The sequence below is a fragment of the Triticum aestivum genome, chromosome 6D, assembly GCF_018294505.1.
Source record: "Triticum aestivum cultivar Chinese Spring chromosome 6D, IWGSC CS RefSeq v2.1, whole genome shotgun sequence".
Taxonomy (NCBI): domain Eukaryota; kingdom Viridiplantae; phylum Streptophyta; class Magnoliopsida; order Poales; family Poaceae; genus Triticum; species Triticum aestivum.
This window is the reverse complement of record NC_057811.1, coordinates 18,243,120-18,260,691: the sequence shown is the minus strand read 5'-3', so window position 1 is coordinate 18,260,691 and position 17,572 is coordinate 18,243,120. Positions and strand designations below refer to the sequence as shown.

Genomic DNA, 17,572 nt, shown 5'->3' with positions numbered 1-17,572 from the left:
AGCAACATAACGACATACCGCCAGCACACTTTGAAACAACAAAAGTGGTACACCCAACCATGCAATTAATCCGAGTCAGCAAGGGCCGAGGGAGACTCATCTTCTGATTCCGACGAAGAAGAATTGGAAGAGGCAGAAAGTATAGCTTCCTCATCGACACTATTAAGGAGAGATTGCAAGCTCTTCTTCCTCTTCTTTCTAGGGGGCGCAGTAGGCCTCTTCTTCTTTTTCCCTTGTTCTTGTGATGTTGAAGCTCTCTCTTGTTGAGTTTGATCTTCATCACCAACATGTTCAACAACATTATCATTTCCAACAATGCCGGTGATGAACTCGTTATCCTCGTCCTCAAGAACATCAACGATTGTCTTCTCTATTGGGTCTCTACTCTTGTTCTCTCTCTTATGCTTCATCCTAGAGTTGAACTTGATAAATACAAGATCACTCATCCTATCATGGAGTAGCCTGCTGCGTTTCTTTGTATGAACCTGTGTAAGTGAACAAAATCAAGTATGGAACACATGGCCTCAATTTGAGAAGTGCAAGGAACTATATTTTGTACTTGTGAACTTGTAATTGTCTTTCTTACTTGTTCAAATGCTGACCAATTTCTCTCACAAGCTGAGGAGCTACATGTCAAACTCAAAAACTTCATTGCCAAGTCCTTCAACAGGGGTGCACATGTGCCATAATTCAGCCACCATTTTGCTGCATTAAGACATTGAAACATTATATTAGTTAGGCAAGTACAAAGAGGGGAAACAGAGGAAGTGATATGAAATAACATCACAAGATTTCAGCAAACACTCACCTGGAGAAAAGTTTTTCCTTTTTCTCTGTCGTACAGCAATGTCCATTCCAAATGAATCTTCCTCCGCCTCATATTTGTCGAGTTCATCAATAAGCTCATCTTGAGTTTTTTGATCTTCAATCATCCTTGTGATGCAATGGACCACGGCTGCTCTAAATGATCCATCCCTCTCTATCACAACCTTGTTTGGATAATAATAGTAGGGGTTCAGAAAGTACCCAGCCAAATGTAGTGGCGACTTGAGTTTGCTGTCCCATCTCTTGTCAATGATATCAATAACACATTTGAAGCGACTCTCATCATTATCAAAACTCGCAGCAATTTCCTTTTTTGCATCCAACATACAACCATATAAGAATCCCATTGCGGGCACATCACTATCCATTCTTCTTAGCACATTAGCCATTGGCTCAAAGTAGTTGACAGCAACGCCAACACCTTTCCAGAAGGCTTCCGATTGCACCGTTTTGTGAGCCATCTTCCCCTTGTCCTTCTCTAAGTAACCCATTTCATGTAGCTCATCTGATCTGAATAGTTTAAGCATTTCCTTCTTGTTATCTTGCAAGCTTTTAAGATTGAGATAAGCCGTGGCAAACCTAGTAACACCTGACCGTACCAAGTCTTTCCCAAGTGTTTTCCTCATCAGAGCTAACACCCTTGTGTGAGCATACAAGAACACCATTACTTGTCTTGCTTGGGCAATTATTCTGTCAACCGATCCAAGCTTCCCTATGTCCTCCAACATGAGATCAATACAATGGGCTGCACATCCATTCCAAAAAATGGAAGGCCGCTTTGCTTTCATTAGACTTGCTGCTGCTACATTGACACTAGCATTGTCGGTCACCACTTGAACGACTTTGTCTGCCCCTATATCTTCAATGCAATTATCAACGAGGTCAAAGATGTATTTGCCATTTTTTTGGACAGATGAACAATCAACTGAATTCAAGAATATGACTCCCTGAGAACTATGCACAACTAGGTTCATTACTCCCCTGCCCTTTTTATCTGTCCATGCATCTGTCATTACGGTACAACCTGTGTGCTCCCATGCTTGCTTATGTGGTTTGAATGAATCTAACACCTTCTTCTTCCTTTTCTGCAAGAATGGTCCACTCATCTCATATGCAGTAGGCCCATCGAAGTTTGTGCCAACATCTCCAATGGCCTGAAGCATACATGCAAAGCTAGGAAGTGTGACAGTGTTATGTGGGATGCTAGCTTCATAGAAAAATTGACATATATATCCACAAGCTCTATCCCTCCTTTGTTGTCTTTGCTGAGTTGACACCTTCGACTGAACCTTTTCGGATTCACAATTTCTTTTTTGCTTCCTCTTGACAGTTTCTTCTATACCAGGCTTGCAGAATTTGTCCATAGGGCCACCCATTGAGCTGCTTGTGCCTGGTTTTGACCTCAAAATCACAACCTTATTGCCATCTTCTTCATCAGTTTCTTGTTCTCCATCGGAGTGATCTAAGTCAACACTAGATCTGAGCGCCTCCAATCCCTCGACCTTTTTTTCCTTCAGCTCAGCACTCTTCAGAAGCAAAGCTATCATCTCCAGCCTGACATCACTAGGAACCTTCTTGCATGGTAAGACACCACAATTCGTTATTTGTGAAAGGTGAAACTTTATCCTTGTAATGCCAGCTGTGCATATCTTGCCACAATAGTTGCATCGCTGCCAATGCTTCTTGTTCACATCTGGAAGAGTGCAATACTTCCACGCAGGGTCATCCGAATCAACAACTTGAGGGAGTGAAGGTGCTGCTACTGAGGCAGTGCTTGAGCCACCAACATCTATGCAAAAAGAAGCGAACAAAATAAAATTAGTTATTGTTTAGGCAGATTAAGGCAATCCAAAGTACGTGATAGAAAAATGTACATCAGTAGCAAATAAACTTTCAATGTATCTGTATTCTGTATATAACTGAAAACTTCAGCAGATTCATTTTTATTGCGAATCTTGAGCATTCAGCTATTCACCATTTTCCTGTAGCAGTACAAGCATCCACAAGAAGAGATAACAGAGGATAGATGAGCTTACCTGCTGACGGGATTTGCTGGCTCATGGTCGCCTGGTGGACACCGTCGCCGCGGGGTGCTCCGTCGCCTTGTGGATGCGGTCGTCGCCGTCAGCAGAGGAAGTGGCCAGGAGGAAGCAGCCGAGAGGAAACGTCCGGGAGCTGCGTCACCTGGTGGAATACCCCGTCGCTGGGAGGGAGTGGCGAGGAAGGTCAGTCGCCGGAGTGGCAGCTCAAGGTCGTCGCCATGGTTGGTCGTTGGTCGGCCGCCGCCATGGTTCCTGTTTGAGATGAGGACGGGAGTGGGGATAGGGTTTGGCTCGAGAGGAGGGTTGGGGGTATTCGACTATTGGTAGGCTTGGGCTTTGGCCCGCGCAGCGATTTCATTTTGGACCGAAAATTTTAGGTCAGAGACGCGGGACGCTAACGCTAGAGGCCCAATTTTAGCGCTAAGTGACATCTAGCGCGCTATTAGCACGCTAACTCTTCGTACGTGAAATCGAGCTTCGCGTAGCGCACCACAGTCAGGATGCGTGTAGCGCCGCTATAGCGCGCTATCTAAAACTTTGTTGGCGAGTGATGATAGTCTTTATCTACATACTCGATATGTCGTTACAAGGCTAAAAGGCAGATTTGTTTCTGCATTTTTATGGAGCAGCTTTGTCCCATGATCCGTAGTTCCGTACCACATTTCAGTAACGAGCAGCAGCGACCTCAGAAACTTCAGAAATCGAAGCCATATCCGCCTCCAGGGAGCTCCTCCTACCGATCGTCCACGTAGGCAAGTGGGGTTTGAATGTCGATGGTAGGTGTCAGAGAAGTGCATCAGTGCGCCAAGGACCATACATAGGTCACGGAAGAGCCGACGATTCATGGCAGCTCAGATATAGATGGCGGGTGGGCATGTACAGTGTCGTCGTATACCACCTCATGTAAGCCGTGAGAATCCGGCCGTGAAATGGTGGGCAAAATGACTGAGGACGAGATTGATCATAGGGAACTTCTTGATGCCTCCCATGCTCAGGATAGAGTAATTAATGGGCCAAAAACACAAGGAGGAGATGTAAAATGTTGTTTTGATGAGGAGGGGAAGTTGTATTTGAGCACAATGCGTAGCTTGTGGCACGAGAAGAGGAAGTATATATGGCATCTAAGGAGCTAAGGATATGTATCATCTCTCTCTAGGGAGGGAGGTAGGTGGCAGAATGAATTTGTCATAAATAAAGATATATATTGGATGATGTCCAGTGGTGGTACAACAAAAACCATCTTAGGACTTAAATGCCCAAGATTTTAATGTTGATAGAAAAATATGTTAATTGTCCAAATAATAATCGTGAACAATATAGTAAATGAATGCTAGCACATACTTAAACCATCTTAGGAATTCAATGCACATTTTAATGTTGAAGTCATTTTGCGTAATTGTTTCTTCATAATAACTAATTAAGTGATGCAGTGCCTTCCATTTGTAAGTAGCTAGCCGCACATGGCTGGATGTTTCCTCGACAGGATACTATAGCACCACTACTGTATTGCTACATAACCGGCGTTGCCAGTTTTCTACCATCACAACTCCCCAAGCTGGAGTTTAGCATCTTGTTTTTGGTAGATAATGCCCAAGCTGGAGTTCCGAAGAGCCACGAGGCACTCGGTTTCCTCAAGGTTTGTGGTCACACCTTTTTTCACTTCATCTCAGTACCTACTGTTCCAAAAATAATTCAAAAGAAGCGAGTCTGGTAGGTACATGGCCTATGTAGATTACTAACGAGTGACCTGTTTCTGCCCGTGCGAATGCAGGTTCACAATGTTGTCCACATGGTTCCAATCGACCAGCCGAACTCCGCCCTTGAAATGGCGAGGAGATTCACCCAGGGGAAACTCAGGGAAGCTGTTCCGGAAGAGGAGCAATTGACGATCACGTTTTATGCCACGATGTGATCGTCAACACTAACCAAAAAAGGAAAAGAAACTTGCTAGGTAGCCTACACGCATGACACGTTGCCGTTGCACTCTCAAGGAGTGTCTGCTGTAGATTATGGGTTTCCTTCCATGTATCCCTCTTTTTTCCACTACCGTTTCAGCTGGATATGTATATAGCCACCAATAACAAGAATCGTTGGCCCCGAAATGTATGCTTGATGATGATGAAGGATTGAATACACCATGGGGGCCGATGTTTCAGAGCCTTGCCCGATGTTTTAATCATGTCCATGTGTGTGCCTCTCTCTTTCTTGCTTTGATCTGGGCCCAAGAAATACTTTCTGATTTTATTTCATCCTTGGAGAGGACTACAGCCTGTTTGATTATCTTGGGCAGTTTGTTGCCTGATCTGCACGATTACTGACTGCGACTCGCATCGCAAAGGCTCATCACTCACCTCTTCGTCAGAAACAAAATTCAGGTCAGTAAATCGATGTTGAGGAGTTCAGATGTACGATGGGAAACAAAGTGGTCCTCAGAAAGGTTAATCATGGTATAACAAACAGACTGGCATGCAACAGGAAAATCCCTTTAGGCTGCATGCATGCGTATACATGTCTTGTGATCTTTGAGTGAGATGTGACAGGGAAGAAAAGGTTGGGACAATGTTGATTGTTGAACACAAAAGGTAATTATGTTGGATGTTCCCTTACGAAGGGAAGGGACTACCACTATGGTACGGAGGCTTCGACGTTCGGTGTTGGTATTTATCTGAACATTACAAACATAGTTACAAGGCATAAAGGCAGATTTCTTTCTGCATTTTTACAGAGCAGCTTTGTCCCATGATCCGTAGTTTCCTACGTACCCGCTCCCAGTATCGTGTAGCAGCGACCTCAGCAGCTTCAGAAATCGAAGCCATATCCGCCTGCAGGGAGCTCCTCCCGCCGATTGTCCATGTAGGCAAGTAGATTTGGAATGTCGATGGTAGTGGTGAGAGAAGTACATGACTGCGCCAAGGACCAGACATTGATCACAAATGAGTCGACGATTCATGGCAGCTCAGACGTAGATGGCGAGTGGGCCTGTACAAGTTGGTCGTAAACCACGGTATGTGAGCTGTGAGAATCGGGTCGTGGAATGGTGGGCAAAATGAGTGAGGATGAGATAGATCATAGGGAACTTCCGACGTCTCCCATGCTCAGGATAGAGTTATTAGTAGGCCAAAAACATGAGGAGATGTAACATGTTGTTTGGACGAGGAGGGGAGTTGTATTTGAGCACAATGCTTAGCTTGTGGAACGAGAAGAGGAAGTATATATGGCATCTATGGAGCTATGGATATGTCTAATCTCTCTCTGGAGGGAGGGAGGCAGGTGGCCAAATGAATCTGTGACAAATAAATCATAAATAAAGATATACTGGATAATGTCCTATGGTGGTACATCAGCACAAACCATCTCAGAAAGTAAATGCCCAAGATTTTAATGTTGCTAGCAAAATATGTGAAATGTCCAAACAATAATCATGAATATTATAACTAAATGCAAGCACATACTTATAAGGATATGTTGAAGTCAATATGTTTTTAGAGCCATTCTGCATAATTGTTTCGTCATAACTAATTAAGTACTACTGCAATACCTTCCATTGGTAAGTAGCCGCACATAGCTGGATGTTTCCTCGACAGGATACTAGTACCAGTGCTATATAGCTGGATGTTTCTACCATCACACTCCCAGGCCATAAGCCAATAACTAGCATAACAGTTTAGCATCCTGTTTTGTTGTTTTGAGACTGAAAAAACGTGCTAATAAGATGTTGCTTTGGGAAAAGGTTGAGACTATCAAGACGTTGAGATTTCACTGCAAATTACAACTTCAGTATGGATCCTTCATAGGCGAGTAAGACGCAAAGACTGCATCCCAGTTTATGAAGCATGTGTGACACTTAAAATACAGTTTATGCTTAGCATCATGTTCTTCCTTGTGTTGTATGACATCCATCGTCAGACTATTAGATGCATTGCAGTTAAAGATATATATCAACTTATCAAGCGTAACATTGTTTAGGTCTGAGCAGGAAACTCAAGGTGGGTCCACTCCATGGAATGGTCTGGCTAGAAAGACTTTGCAAAATCTTCAGAGGCATCGTTTTTGGTTGATAATGCCCAAGCTGGAGTTCTGAAGAGCCACGGGACACTCAGTTTCCTCAAGGTTTGTGATCAAGCACCTACTCTTTTTTCCTCACTGCATCTCGATACATATTGCTCCAAAATTAATTCAAAAAGAAGTGAGTCTACTAGTTACATTGTTGGAAATATGCCCTAGAGGCAATAATAAATAAGTTATTATTATATTTCCTTGTTCATGATAATCGTTTATTATCCATGCTAGAATTGTATTGATAGGAAACTCAGATACATGTGTGGATACATAGACAACACCGTGTCCCTAGTAAGCCTCTAGTTGACTAGCTCGTTGATCAATAGATGGTTACGGTTTCCTGACCATGGACATTGGATGTCGTTGATAACGGGATCACATCATTAGGAGAATGATGTGATGGACAAGACCCAATCCTAAGCCTAGCACAAGATCGTGTAGTTCGTTTGCTCAGAGCTTTTCTAATGTCAAGTATCATTTCCTTAGACCATGAGATTGTGCAACTCCCGGATACCGTAGGAATGCTTTGGGTGTACCAAACGTCACAACGTAACTGGGTGACTATAAAGGTGCACTACAGGTATCTCCGAAAGTGTCTGTTGGGTTGGCACGAATCGAGACTGGGATTTGTCACTCCGTGTAAATGGAGAGGTATCTCTGGGCCCACTCGGTAGGACATCATCATAATGTGCACAATGTGACCAAAGGAGTTGATCACGGGATGATGTGAGTTACGGAACGAGTAAAGAGACTTGCCGGTAACGAGATTGAACAAGGTATCGGGATACCGACGATCGAATCTCGGGCAAGTAACATACCGATAGACAAAGGGAATTGAATACGGGATTGATCGAATCCCCGACATCATGGTTCATCCGATGAGATCATCGTGGAACATGTGGGAACCAACATGGGTATCCAGATCCCGCTGTTGGTTATTGACCGGAGAACGTCTCGGTCATGTCTGCATGGTTCCCGAACCCGTAGGGTCTACACACTTAAGGTTCGATGACGCTAGGGTTATAGGGAAAGTATGTACGTGGTTACCGAATGTTGTTCGGAGTCCAGGATGAGATCCCGGACGTCACGAGGAGTTCCGGAATGGTCCGCAGGTAAAGATTTATATATGGGAAGTCCTGTTTTGGTCACCGGGAAAGTTTCGGGTGTTATCGGTAATGTACCGGGACCACCGGGAGGGTCCCGGGGGTCCACCAAGTGGGGCCACCCGCCCCAGAAGGCTGCGTGGGCCAAGTGTGGGAGGGGACCAGCCCCAGGTGGGCTGGTGCGCCCCCCCACCAAGGCCCAAGCGCATGGGAGAGTGGGAGGGGGCAAACCCTAGGTCCAGATGGGCCTTGAGGCCCACCCTAGTGGCGCCCCCCCTCTCCTCCCCTTGGCCGCCCCCCTTGGATGGGATCTAGGGCTGGCCGCCTCCTCTTGGGGTGGGAACCCTAGAGGGGGCGCAGCCCCCTCCCCTCCTATATATAGTTGAGGTTTGGGCTGCCCAAGACACATGAGAACGTCTCCTTTTCGGCGCAGCCCTACCCCTCTCCCTCCTCCTCCTCTCCCGCGGTGCTTGGCGAAGCCCTGCGGGATTGCCACGCTCCTCCATCACCACCATGCCATTGTGCTGCTGCTGGACGGAGTCTTCCCCAACCTCTCCCTCTCTCCTTGCTGGATCAAGGCGTGGGAGACGTTACCGGGCTGCACGTGTGTTGAACGCGGAGGCACCGTTCTTCGGTGCTAAGATCGGAATCAACCGCGATCTGAATCGCTACGAGTACGACTCCCTCATCCGCGTTCTTGCAACGCTTCCGCATCGCGATCTACAATGGTATGTAGATGCACTCCCCTTCCCCTCGTACCTAGATTACTCCATAGATTGATCTTGGTGATGCGTAGAAAATTTTGAATTTCTGCTACGTTCCCCTACAGTGGCATCATGAGCTAGGTCTATGCGTAGTTTCTATGCACGAGTAGAACACAAAGTAGTTGTGGGCGTAGATGTTGCCAATTCTTCTTGCCGCTACTAGTCTTATCTTGTTTCGGCGGCATTGTGGGATGAAGCGGTCCGGACCGACCTTACACGTACGCTTACGTGAGACAGGTTCCACCGACTGACATGCACTAGTTGCATAAGGTGGCTAGCGGGTGTCTGTCTCTCCCACTTTAGTCGGAACGGATTCGATGAAAAGGGTCCTTATGAAGGGTAAATAAAAATTGGCATATCACGTTGTGGTCTTACGTAGGTAAGAAACGTTCTTGCTAGAAACCTATACAAGCCACGTAAAATTTGCAACAACAATTAGAGGACGTCTAACTTGTTTTTGCAGCATGTGCTATGTGATGTGATATGGCCAGAAGATGTGATGAATGATATATGTGATGTATGAGATTGATCATATTCTTGTAATAGGAATCACGACTTGCATGTCGATGAGTATGACAACCGGCAGGAGCCATAGGAGTTGTCTTTATTATTTTGTATGACCTGTGTGTCATTGAATAACGCCATGTAAATTACTTTACTTTATTGCTAAACGCGTTAGCCATAGAAGTAGAAGTAATCGTTGGCGTGACGACTTCATGAAGACACAATGATGGAGATCATGATGATGGAGATCATGGTGTCATGCCGGTGACAAAGATGATCATGGTGCCCCGAAGATGGAGATCAAAGGAGCAATATGATATTGGCCATATCATGTCACTATTTGATTGCATGTGATGTTTATCATGTTATGCATCTTATTTGCTTAGAACGACGGTAGCATAAATAAGATGATCCCTCACTAAAATTTCAAGAGACGTGTTCCCCCTAACTGTCCACCGTTGCGAAGGTTCGTTGTTTCGAAGCACCACGTGATGATCGGGTGTGATAGATTCTAACGTTCGAATACAACGGGTGTTGACGAGCCTAGCATGTACAGACATGGCCTCGGAACACATGCGAAACACTTAGGTTGACTTGACGAGCCTAGCATGTACAGACATGGCCTCGGAACACAAGAGACTGAAAGGTCAAACATGAGTCGTATAGTAGATACGATCAACATGGAGATGTTCACCGATGATGACTAGTCCGTCTCACGTGATGATCGGACACGGCCTAGTTTGACTCGGATCATGAATCACTTAGATGACTAGAGGGATGTCTATCTGAGTGGGAGTTCATAATCAGATGAACTTCATTATCATGAACATAGTCAAAAGGTGTTTGCAAATTATATCATATGCTTTAGTTCTACTGTTTAAGATATGTTCCTAGAGAAAATTTAGTTGAAAGTTGGTAGTAGCAATTATGCGGACTGGGTCCGTAAACTGAGGATTGTCCTCATTGCTGCACAGAAGGCTTATGTCCTTAATGCACCGCTCGGTGTGCTGAACCTCAGCATCGTCTGTAGATGTTGCGAAACATCTGACACACACGTTTTGATGACTACGTGATAGTTCAGTGCGTATTGCTAACGGTTTAGAATTGTGGCACCAAAGACGGTTTTGGAACGTCGCAGAACATATGAGATGTTCCGGAGACTGAAATTGGGATTTCAGACTAGTGCCCACGTCAAGAGGTATGAGACCTTTGACAAGTTTCTTAAGCCTGCAAACTAAGGGAGAAAAGCTCAATCGTTGAGCATGTGCTCAGATTGTCTGAGTACTACAATCACTTGAATCGAGTGGGAGTTAATCTCCCAGATGAGATAGTGATGGTTCTCCACAGTCACTGCCACCAAGCTAGTAGAGCTTCGTGATGAACTATAGCATATCAGGGATAGTTATGATGATCCTTGAGCTATTCGCGATGTTTGACACCGCGAAAGTAGAAATCAAGAAGGAGCATCAATTGTTGATGGTTAGTAAAACCACTAGTTCAAGAAGGGCAAGGGCAAAAGGGATACTTCATGAAACAGCAAGTCATTTGCTCTAGTGAAGAATCCCAAGGTTGAACCCAAACCCGAGACTAAGTGCTTCTGTAATGAGGGGAACGGTCACTGAAGCAGTACTACCCTAGATACTTGGTAAATGAGAAGGCAGGCAATGTCGACAGAAGTATATTGGATATACGTTATATGAATGTGTACTTTACTAGTACTCCTAGCAGCACCAGGGTATTAGATACCGGTTCGGTTACTAAGTGTTAGTAACTCGAAATAAAAGCTACGGAATAAACGGAGACTAGCTAAAGGTGAGATGACGATATGTGTTGGAAGTGTTTCCAAGGTTGATGTGATCAAGCATCGCATGCTCCCTCTACCATCGAGATTTGGTGTTTGCGTTGAGCATGATTGGATTATGTTTATCGCAATACGGTTATTCGTTTAAGGACAATAATGGTTACTCTGTTTATTTGAATAATACCTTCAATGGTCTTGCACCTAAAATGAATCTCGATCGTAGTGATACACATGTTCATGCCAAAAGTAATGATAGTACCACATACTTGTGGCACTGCTATTTAAGTCATATTGGGATAAAACGCATGAAGAAGCTCCATGTAGATGGATCTTTGGACTCACTCGTTTTTGAAAAGATTGAGACATGCGAACCATGTCTATTGGTATATATGCATGAAGAAACTCCATGCAGATGGATCGTTTGGACTCACTTGATTTTGAATCACTTGAGACATGCAAATCATACCACATGGGCAAGATGACTGAAAAGCCTCGTTTTCAGTAAGATGGAACAAGAGAGCAACTTGTCGGAAGTAATACATTTTGATGTATGCAGTCCAATGAGTGCTGAGGCATGCAGTGGATATCGTTATGTTCTTACTTCACAGATGATTTGAGTAGATGCTGAGTGTATTTACTTGATGAAACACAAGTCTGAATTATTGAAAGGTTCAAGTAATTTCAGAGTGAAGTTGAAGATCGTCGTGACAAGAGGATAAAATGTCTGTGATATGATCATAGAGATGAGTATCTGAGTTACGAGTTTGGCACACAATTGAGACATTGTGGAAAGTGTTTCACAATTAATACCGCCTGGAACACCATAGTGTGATGGTGTGTCCGGACATCATAGCTGCACCCTATTGGATATGGTGCATACCATGATGTCTCTTATCGAATTACCCCTATCGTTTATGGGTTAGGCATTAGAGACAACTGCATTCACTTTAAAAGGGGCACCACGCAATTCCGTTGAGACGACACCGTTTAGAGAAACCTAAGTTGTCGTTTCTTAAAATTTTGGGGCTGCGATGCTTATGTGAAAGAGTTTCAAGCTGATAAGCTCAAACCCAAAGCGGATAAATACATCTTCATAGAAAACCCAAAACAGTTGGGTATACCTCCTATTTCAGATCTGGAAGCAAAAGTAATTGCTTCTAGAAACGGGTCCTTTCTCGAGGAAAAGTTTCTCTCGAAAGAATTGAGTGGGAGGATGGTGGAGACTTGATAAGGTTATTGAACCGTCACTTCAACTAGTGTGTAGCAGGGCACAGGAAGTTGTTCCTGTGGCACCTACACCAATTGAAGTGGAAGCTTATGATGGTGATCATGAAACTTCGGATCAAGTCACTACCAAACCTCGTAGGACGACGAGGATGCGTAATACTTCAGAGTAGTACGTGATCCTGTCTTGGAAGACATGTTGTTGGACAACGATGAACCTATGAGCTACGGAGAAGTGATGGTGGGCCCATATTCCGACAAATGGTTAGAAGCCATGAAATCCGAGATAAATGGATCTTTAAGAAGAAGACGGACATGGACGGTAATGTTACCGTCTATGAAGCTCGACTTGTGGCAAAGAGTATTTCCACAAGTTCAAGGAGTTGACTACGATGAGATTTTCTCATCCGTAGCGATGCTTAAGTCCGTCGGAATCATGTTAGCATTAGCTGCATTTATGAAATCTGACAGATGGATGTCAAAACAAGTTTCCTTACCAGTTTTCGTAAGGAAAGGTTGTATGTGATACAATCAGAAAGGTTTTGTCGATCCTAAGGATGCTAAAAGGTATGCTAGCTCCAGTGATCCTTCCATGGACTAGAGCAAGCATCTCGGAGTCAGAATATACGCTTTGATGGAGTGATCAAAATTTTTGGGTTTATACAAAGTTTATTAGAAACTTGTATTTACAATAAAGTGAGTGGGAGCGATGCAACATTTCTGATAAGTATATGTGAATGACATATTGTTGATCCGAAATGATGTAGAATTTCTGGAAAGCATGAAGGGTTGTTTGAAAGGGGTTTTTCAAAGGAAGACCTGGATAAAGCTGCTTAAGTATCGGGCATCAAGATCTATAGAGATAGATCAAGACGCCTGATGATACTTTCAAAGAACGCACACCTTGACATGATTTTGAAAGAGTTCAAAATAGATCAGCAAAGAAGGAGTTCTTGGCTGTGTTACAAGGTGTGAGTATTGAGTAAGACTCAAGACCTGACCACAGCAGAAGAGAGAGAAAGGACGAAGGTCGTCCCCTATGCGTTAGACGTAGGCTCTATAGTATGCTATGCTGTGTACCGCACATGAAGTGTGCCTTGCTATGAGTTGGTCAAGGGGTACAATAGTGATCCGGGAAAGGATCACATGACAGCGGTCGAACTTATCCTTAGTACCTAATGGACTAAGGAATTTTCTCGATTATGGAGGTGAAAGGGAGTTCGTCGTAAAGGGTTACGTCGATGCGAACCTTGACACTAATCCGGATAACTCTGAGTAGTAAACCGGATTCGTATAGTAGAGCAATTATTTGAAATGGCTCCAAATAGCGCGTGGTAGCATCCACAAGATGACATAGATATTCGTAAAGCACACGGATCTGAAAGGTTCAGACCCGTTGACTAATAACCTCTCTCACAAGCATAACATGATTAAACCAGAACTCATTGAGTGTTAATCACATAGTGATGTGAACTAGATTGTTGACTCTAGTAAACTCTTTAGATGTTGGTCACATGGTGATGTGACCTGTCAGTGTTAATCACATGGTGATGTGGACTAGATTATTGACTCTAGTGCAAGTGGGAGACTGTTGGAAATATGCCCTAGAGGCAATAATAAATAAGTTATTATTATATTTCCTTGTTCATGATAATCGTTTATTATCCATGCTAGAATTGTATTGATAGGAAACTCAGATACATGTGTGGATACATAGACAACACCGTGTCCCTAGTAAGCCTCTAGTTGACTAGCTCGTTGATCAATAGATGGTTACGGTTTCCTGACCATGGACATTGGATGTCGTTGATAACGGGATCACATCATTAGGAGAATGATGTGATGGACAAGACCCAATCCTAAGCCTAGCACAAGATCGTGTAGTTCGTTTGCTCAGAGCTTTTCTAATGTCAAGTATCATTTCCTTAGACCATGAGATCGTGCAACTCCCGGATACCGTAGGAATGCTTTGGGTGTACCAAATGTCACAACGTAACTGGGTGACTATAAAGGTGCACTACAGGTATCTCCGAAAGTGTCTGTTAGGTTGGCACGAATCGAGACTGGGATTTGTCACTCCGTGTAAACGGAGAGGTATCTCTAGGCCCACTCGGTAGGACATCATCATAATGTGCACAATGTGACCAAAGGAGTTGATCACGGGATGATGTGAGTTACGGAACGAGTAAAGAGACTTGCCGGTAACGAGATTGAACAAGGTATCGGGATACCGACGATCGAATCTCGGGCAAGTAACATACCGATAGACAAAGGGAATTGAATACGGGATTGATCGAATCCCCGACATCGTGGTTCATCCGATGAGATCATCATGGAATATGTGGGAACCAACATGGGTATCCAGATCCCGCTGTTGGTTATTGACCGGAGAACGTCTCGGTCATGTCTGCATGGTTCCCGAACCCGTAGGGTCTACACACTTAAGGTTCGATGACGCTAGGGTTATAGGGAAAGTATGTACGTGGTTACCGAATGTTGTTCGGAGTCCAGGATGAGATCCCGGACGTCACGAGGAGTTCCGGAGGTAAAGATTTATATATGGGAAGTCCTGTTTTGGTCACCGGGAAAGTTTCGGGTGTTATCGGTAATGTACCGGGACCACCGGGAGGGTCCCGGGGGTCCACCAAGTGGGGCCACCCGCCCCAGAAGGCTGCGTGGGCCAAGTGTGGGAGGGGACCAGCCCCAGGTGGGCTGGTGCGCCCCCCCACCAAGGCCCAAGCGCATGGGAGAGTGGGAGGGGGCAAACCCTAGGTCCAGATGGGCCTTGAGGCCCACCCTAGTGGCGCCCCCCCTATCCTCCCCTTGGCCGCCCCCCTTGGATGGGATCTAGGGCTGGCCGCCTCCTCTTGGGGTGGGAACCCTAGAGGGGGCGCAGCCCCCTCCCCTCCTATATATAGTTGAGGTTTGGGCTGCCCAAGACACATGAGAACGTCTCCTTTTCGGCGCAGCCCTACCCCTCTCCCTCCTCCTCCTCTCCCGCGGTGCTTGGCGAAGCCCTGCGGGATTGCCACGCTCCTCCATCACCACCATGCCGTTGTGCTGCTGCTGGACGGAGTCTTCCCCAACCTCTCCCTCTCTCCTTGCTGGATCAAGGCGTGGGAGACGTTACCGGGCTGCACGTGTGTTGAACGCGGAGGCACCGTTCTTCGGTGCTAAGATCGGAATCAACCGCGATCTGAATCGCTACGAGTACGACTCCCTCATCCGCGTTCTTGCAATGCTTCCGCATCGCGATCTACAATGGTATGTAGATGCACTCCCCTTCCCCTCGTTGCTAGATTACTCCATAGATTGATCTTGATGATGTGTAGAAAATTTTGAATTTCTGCTACGTTCCCCAACATACATGGCCTGTGACCTGTGTAGATTACGGATGAGTAACCTAGTTTTTCTGTCGGTGCGAGGTGCAGGTTCCCAATGCTGGCCACATGGTTACTGTCTTTGTAGCCGCACGCGTCGCCGTTGCGGTTTCAAGGAGTGACTCTCTAGATTCCTGTTTTCCTTCCTTGTACCCTATTTTCCCACAGTTTCTGCTGGATATGTATAACAAGAGAGATGTTCCAGAGACACTACACCATGTATGCTTGATGATGAAGGATGGAATACACTACACCATGGGGGGTGATGTTCCAGAGCCTTGCCTGATGTTTTAATCATGTCCATGTGCATGTATGTGCGTCTCTGTCTTTCTCGCTTTGATCTGGCAAAAAAGTACTTTCTGGTTTATTTCATCATGGGAAGGACCATTCCCTGGGACACACACACAAAGGCTCATCATCCCCTTCTTCCAAACAAAATGCAGATCAATATTTTAGATGTATGATGGGAGACAAAATGGTTCTCAGATTTGCCAACAAGATGATTGATAGGCTGTGGCATGCAACAGCAGAATCCTTAGGCTGCATTCGTATCCATGCTCATCTGAATGATGCATACGGCCAATATTACTAATAAGCAAAATATCCAACATAAGTCTCCAAGTCTCGAACAAAGAAAAAAAAAGGCTCCATAAGAGCTTAAGATAAAAAAAGGCAAAGCCACAACCGGCTGGCATAAGAAGATAAGAGCAGTACATGCCTATCCTATTACATGACCGCCATCCAAACCGGTTGAAAATATCCCGTGCTACCATCTCCCATCGGGTAGACCCAGTAACCAAACGCTCCCTGGCCTCCGTCGAAATGAGTAGCGACCACATACGGGTCAACACAGTGGCTCTGAAGATAATCTGCAAAAGGTTGATATTTGTTGTTCTGTTAAAAACCAAATCATTTCTGCAATTCCAGACTGCCCATAATAAAGCACACACTCCTACATGAATGTGTCTCGTTGTATCATAATTTATCCCATCAAGCCACGTCCCAAATAACGTATTGATAGAATTCGGTGGAGTAATGTTAAAAGCTATGTGGACCGACCACCACATAATTTTTGCCATAGAACAATCCAGAAAGAGATGTTTGATTGATTCGTGTTGGTCGCAGAAACTACATCTGGTAAATCCTGTCCAATTACATTTTGCCAAATTATCCTTAGTTAAAATAACTTGTTTATGCACGAACCACATAAACACTTTGATTTTCAAATGAACTTTAACTTTCCAAACATGTTTCGATCTAGGAAGCACACTAGAGTTGATAACATCCAAATACATGGATTTCACCGAGAATTCACCATTCTTAGTTAGTTTCAACAGGGGAGAAAAGGTTGACCAAGCGAGATCAGAACACAAAAGGAAATTGATTTGGATGACGAAGGGTGTTTGCTTGGATGCTTATGAAGAGGAAAACAGAATGGCCGGAAGCAAAAGGGCAGAAAAATTCATTTGGCTATCCTACTGAGGCTTCGATGTGCTGCTTTGGTACTTATCAGAACATTGGAAATGTAGTTACAAGGTATAAAGGCCAATTTCTTTCTGGCATTTTTACAGAGCAGCTTTGTCCCATGATTCGTAGTTTCGTATCCATCCCATCCCAGTAACGAGTAGCAGCGATCTCAGCGGCTACCGAAATCGAAGCCATATCCGCCTCCAGGGAGCTTCTCCCGCCGATCGTCCACGTAGGCAAGCAGAGACAGAATCACGATGGTAGGTGTCAGGGAAGTGCATGAGTGCGCCAAGGATCAGAGATAGGTCACAGATGAGCCGACGATTCATGGCAGCTCAGATATAGATGGCGGGTGGGTATGTACAAGTTGGTCGTATACCACGCTATGTGAGCCGTGAGAATC

The 17,572-nt window shown here is 44.8% G+C and overlaps 1 protein-coding gene across 1 annotated transcript; it reads right to left on the bottom strand.

The window, feature by feature from the left end:
• Positions 1-696, bottom strand: LOC123140825 (craniofacial development protein 1). Its single transcript, XM_044560100.1, has 2 exons — positions 587-696; positions 1-485 (listed from the first exon to the last, which is right to left on the bottom strand). The coding sequence occupies exons 1-2, from the start codon at positions 650-652 to the stop codon at positions 66-68; spliced, it is 486 nt and encodes a 161-aa protein (XP_044416035.1). The 5' UTR covers positions 653-696; the 3' UTR covers positions 1-65.
• Between the last annotated feature and the right edge of the window lie 16,876 nt (positions 697-17,572).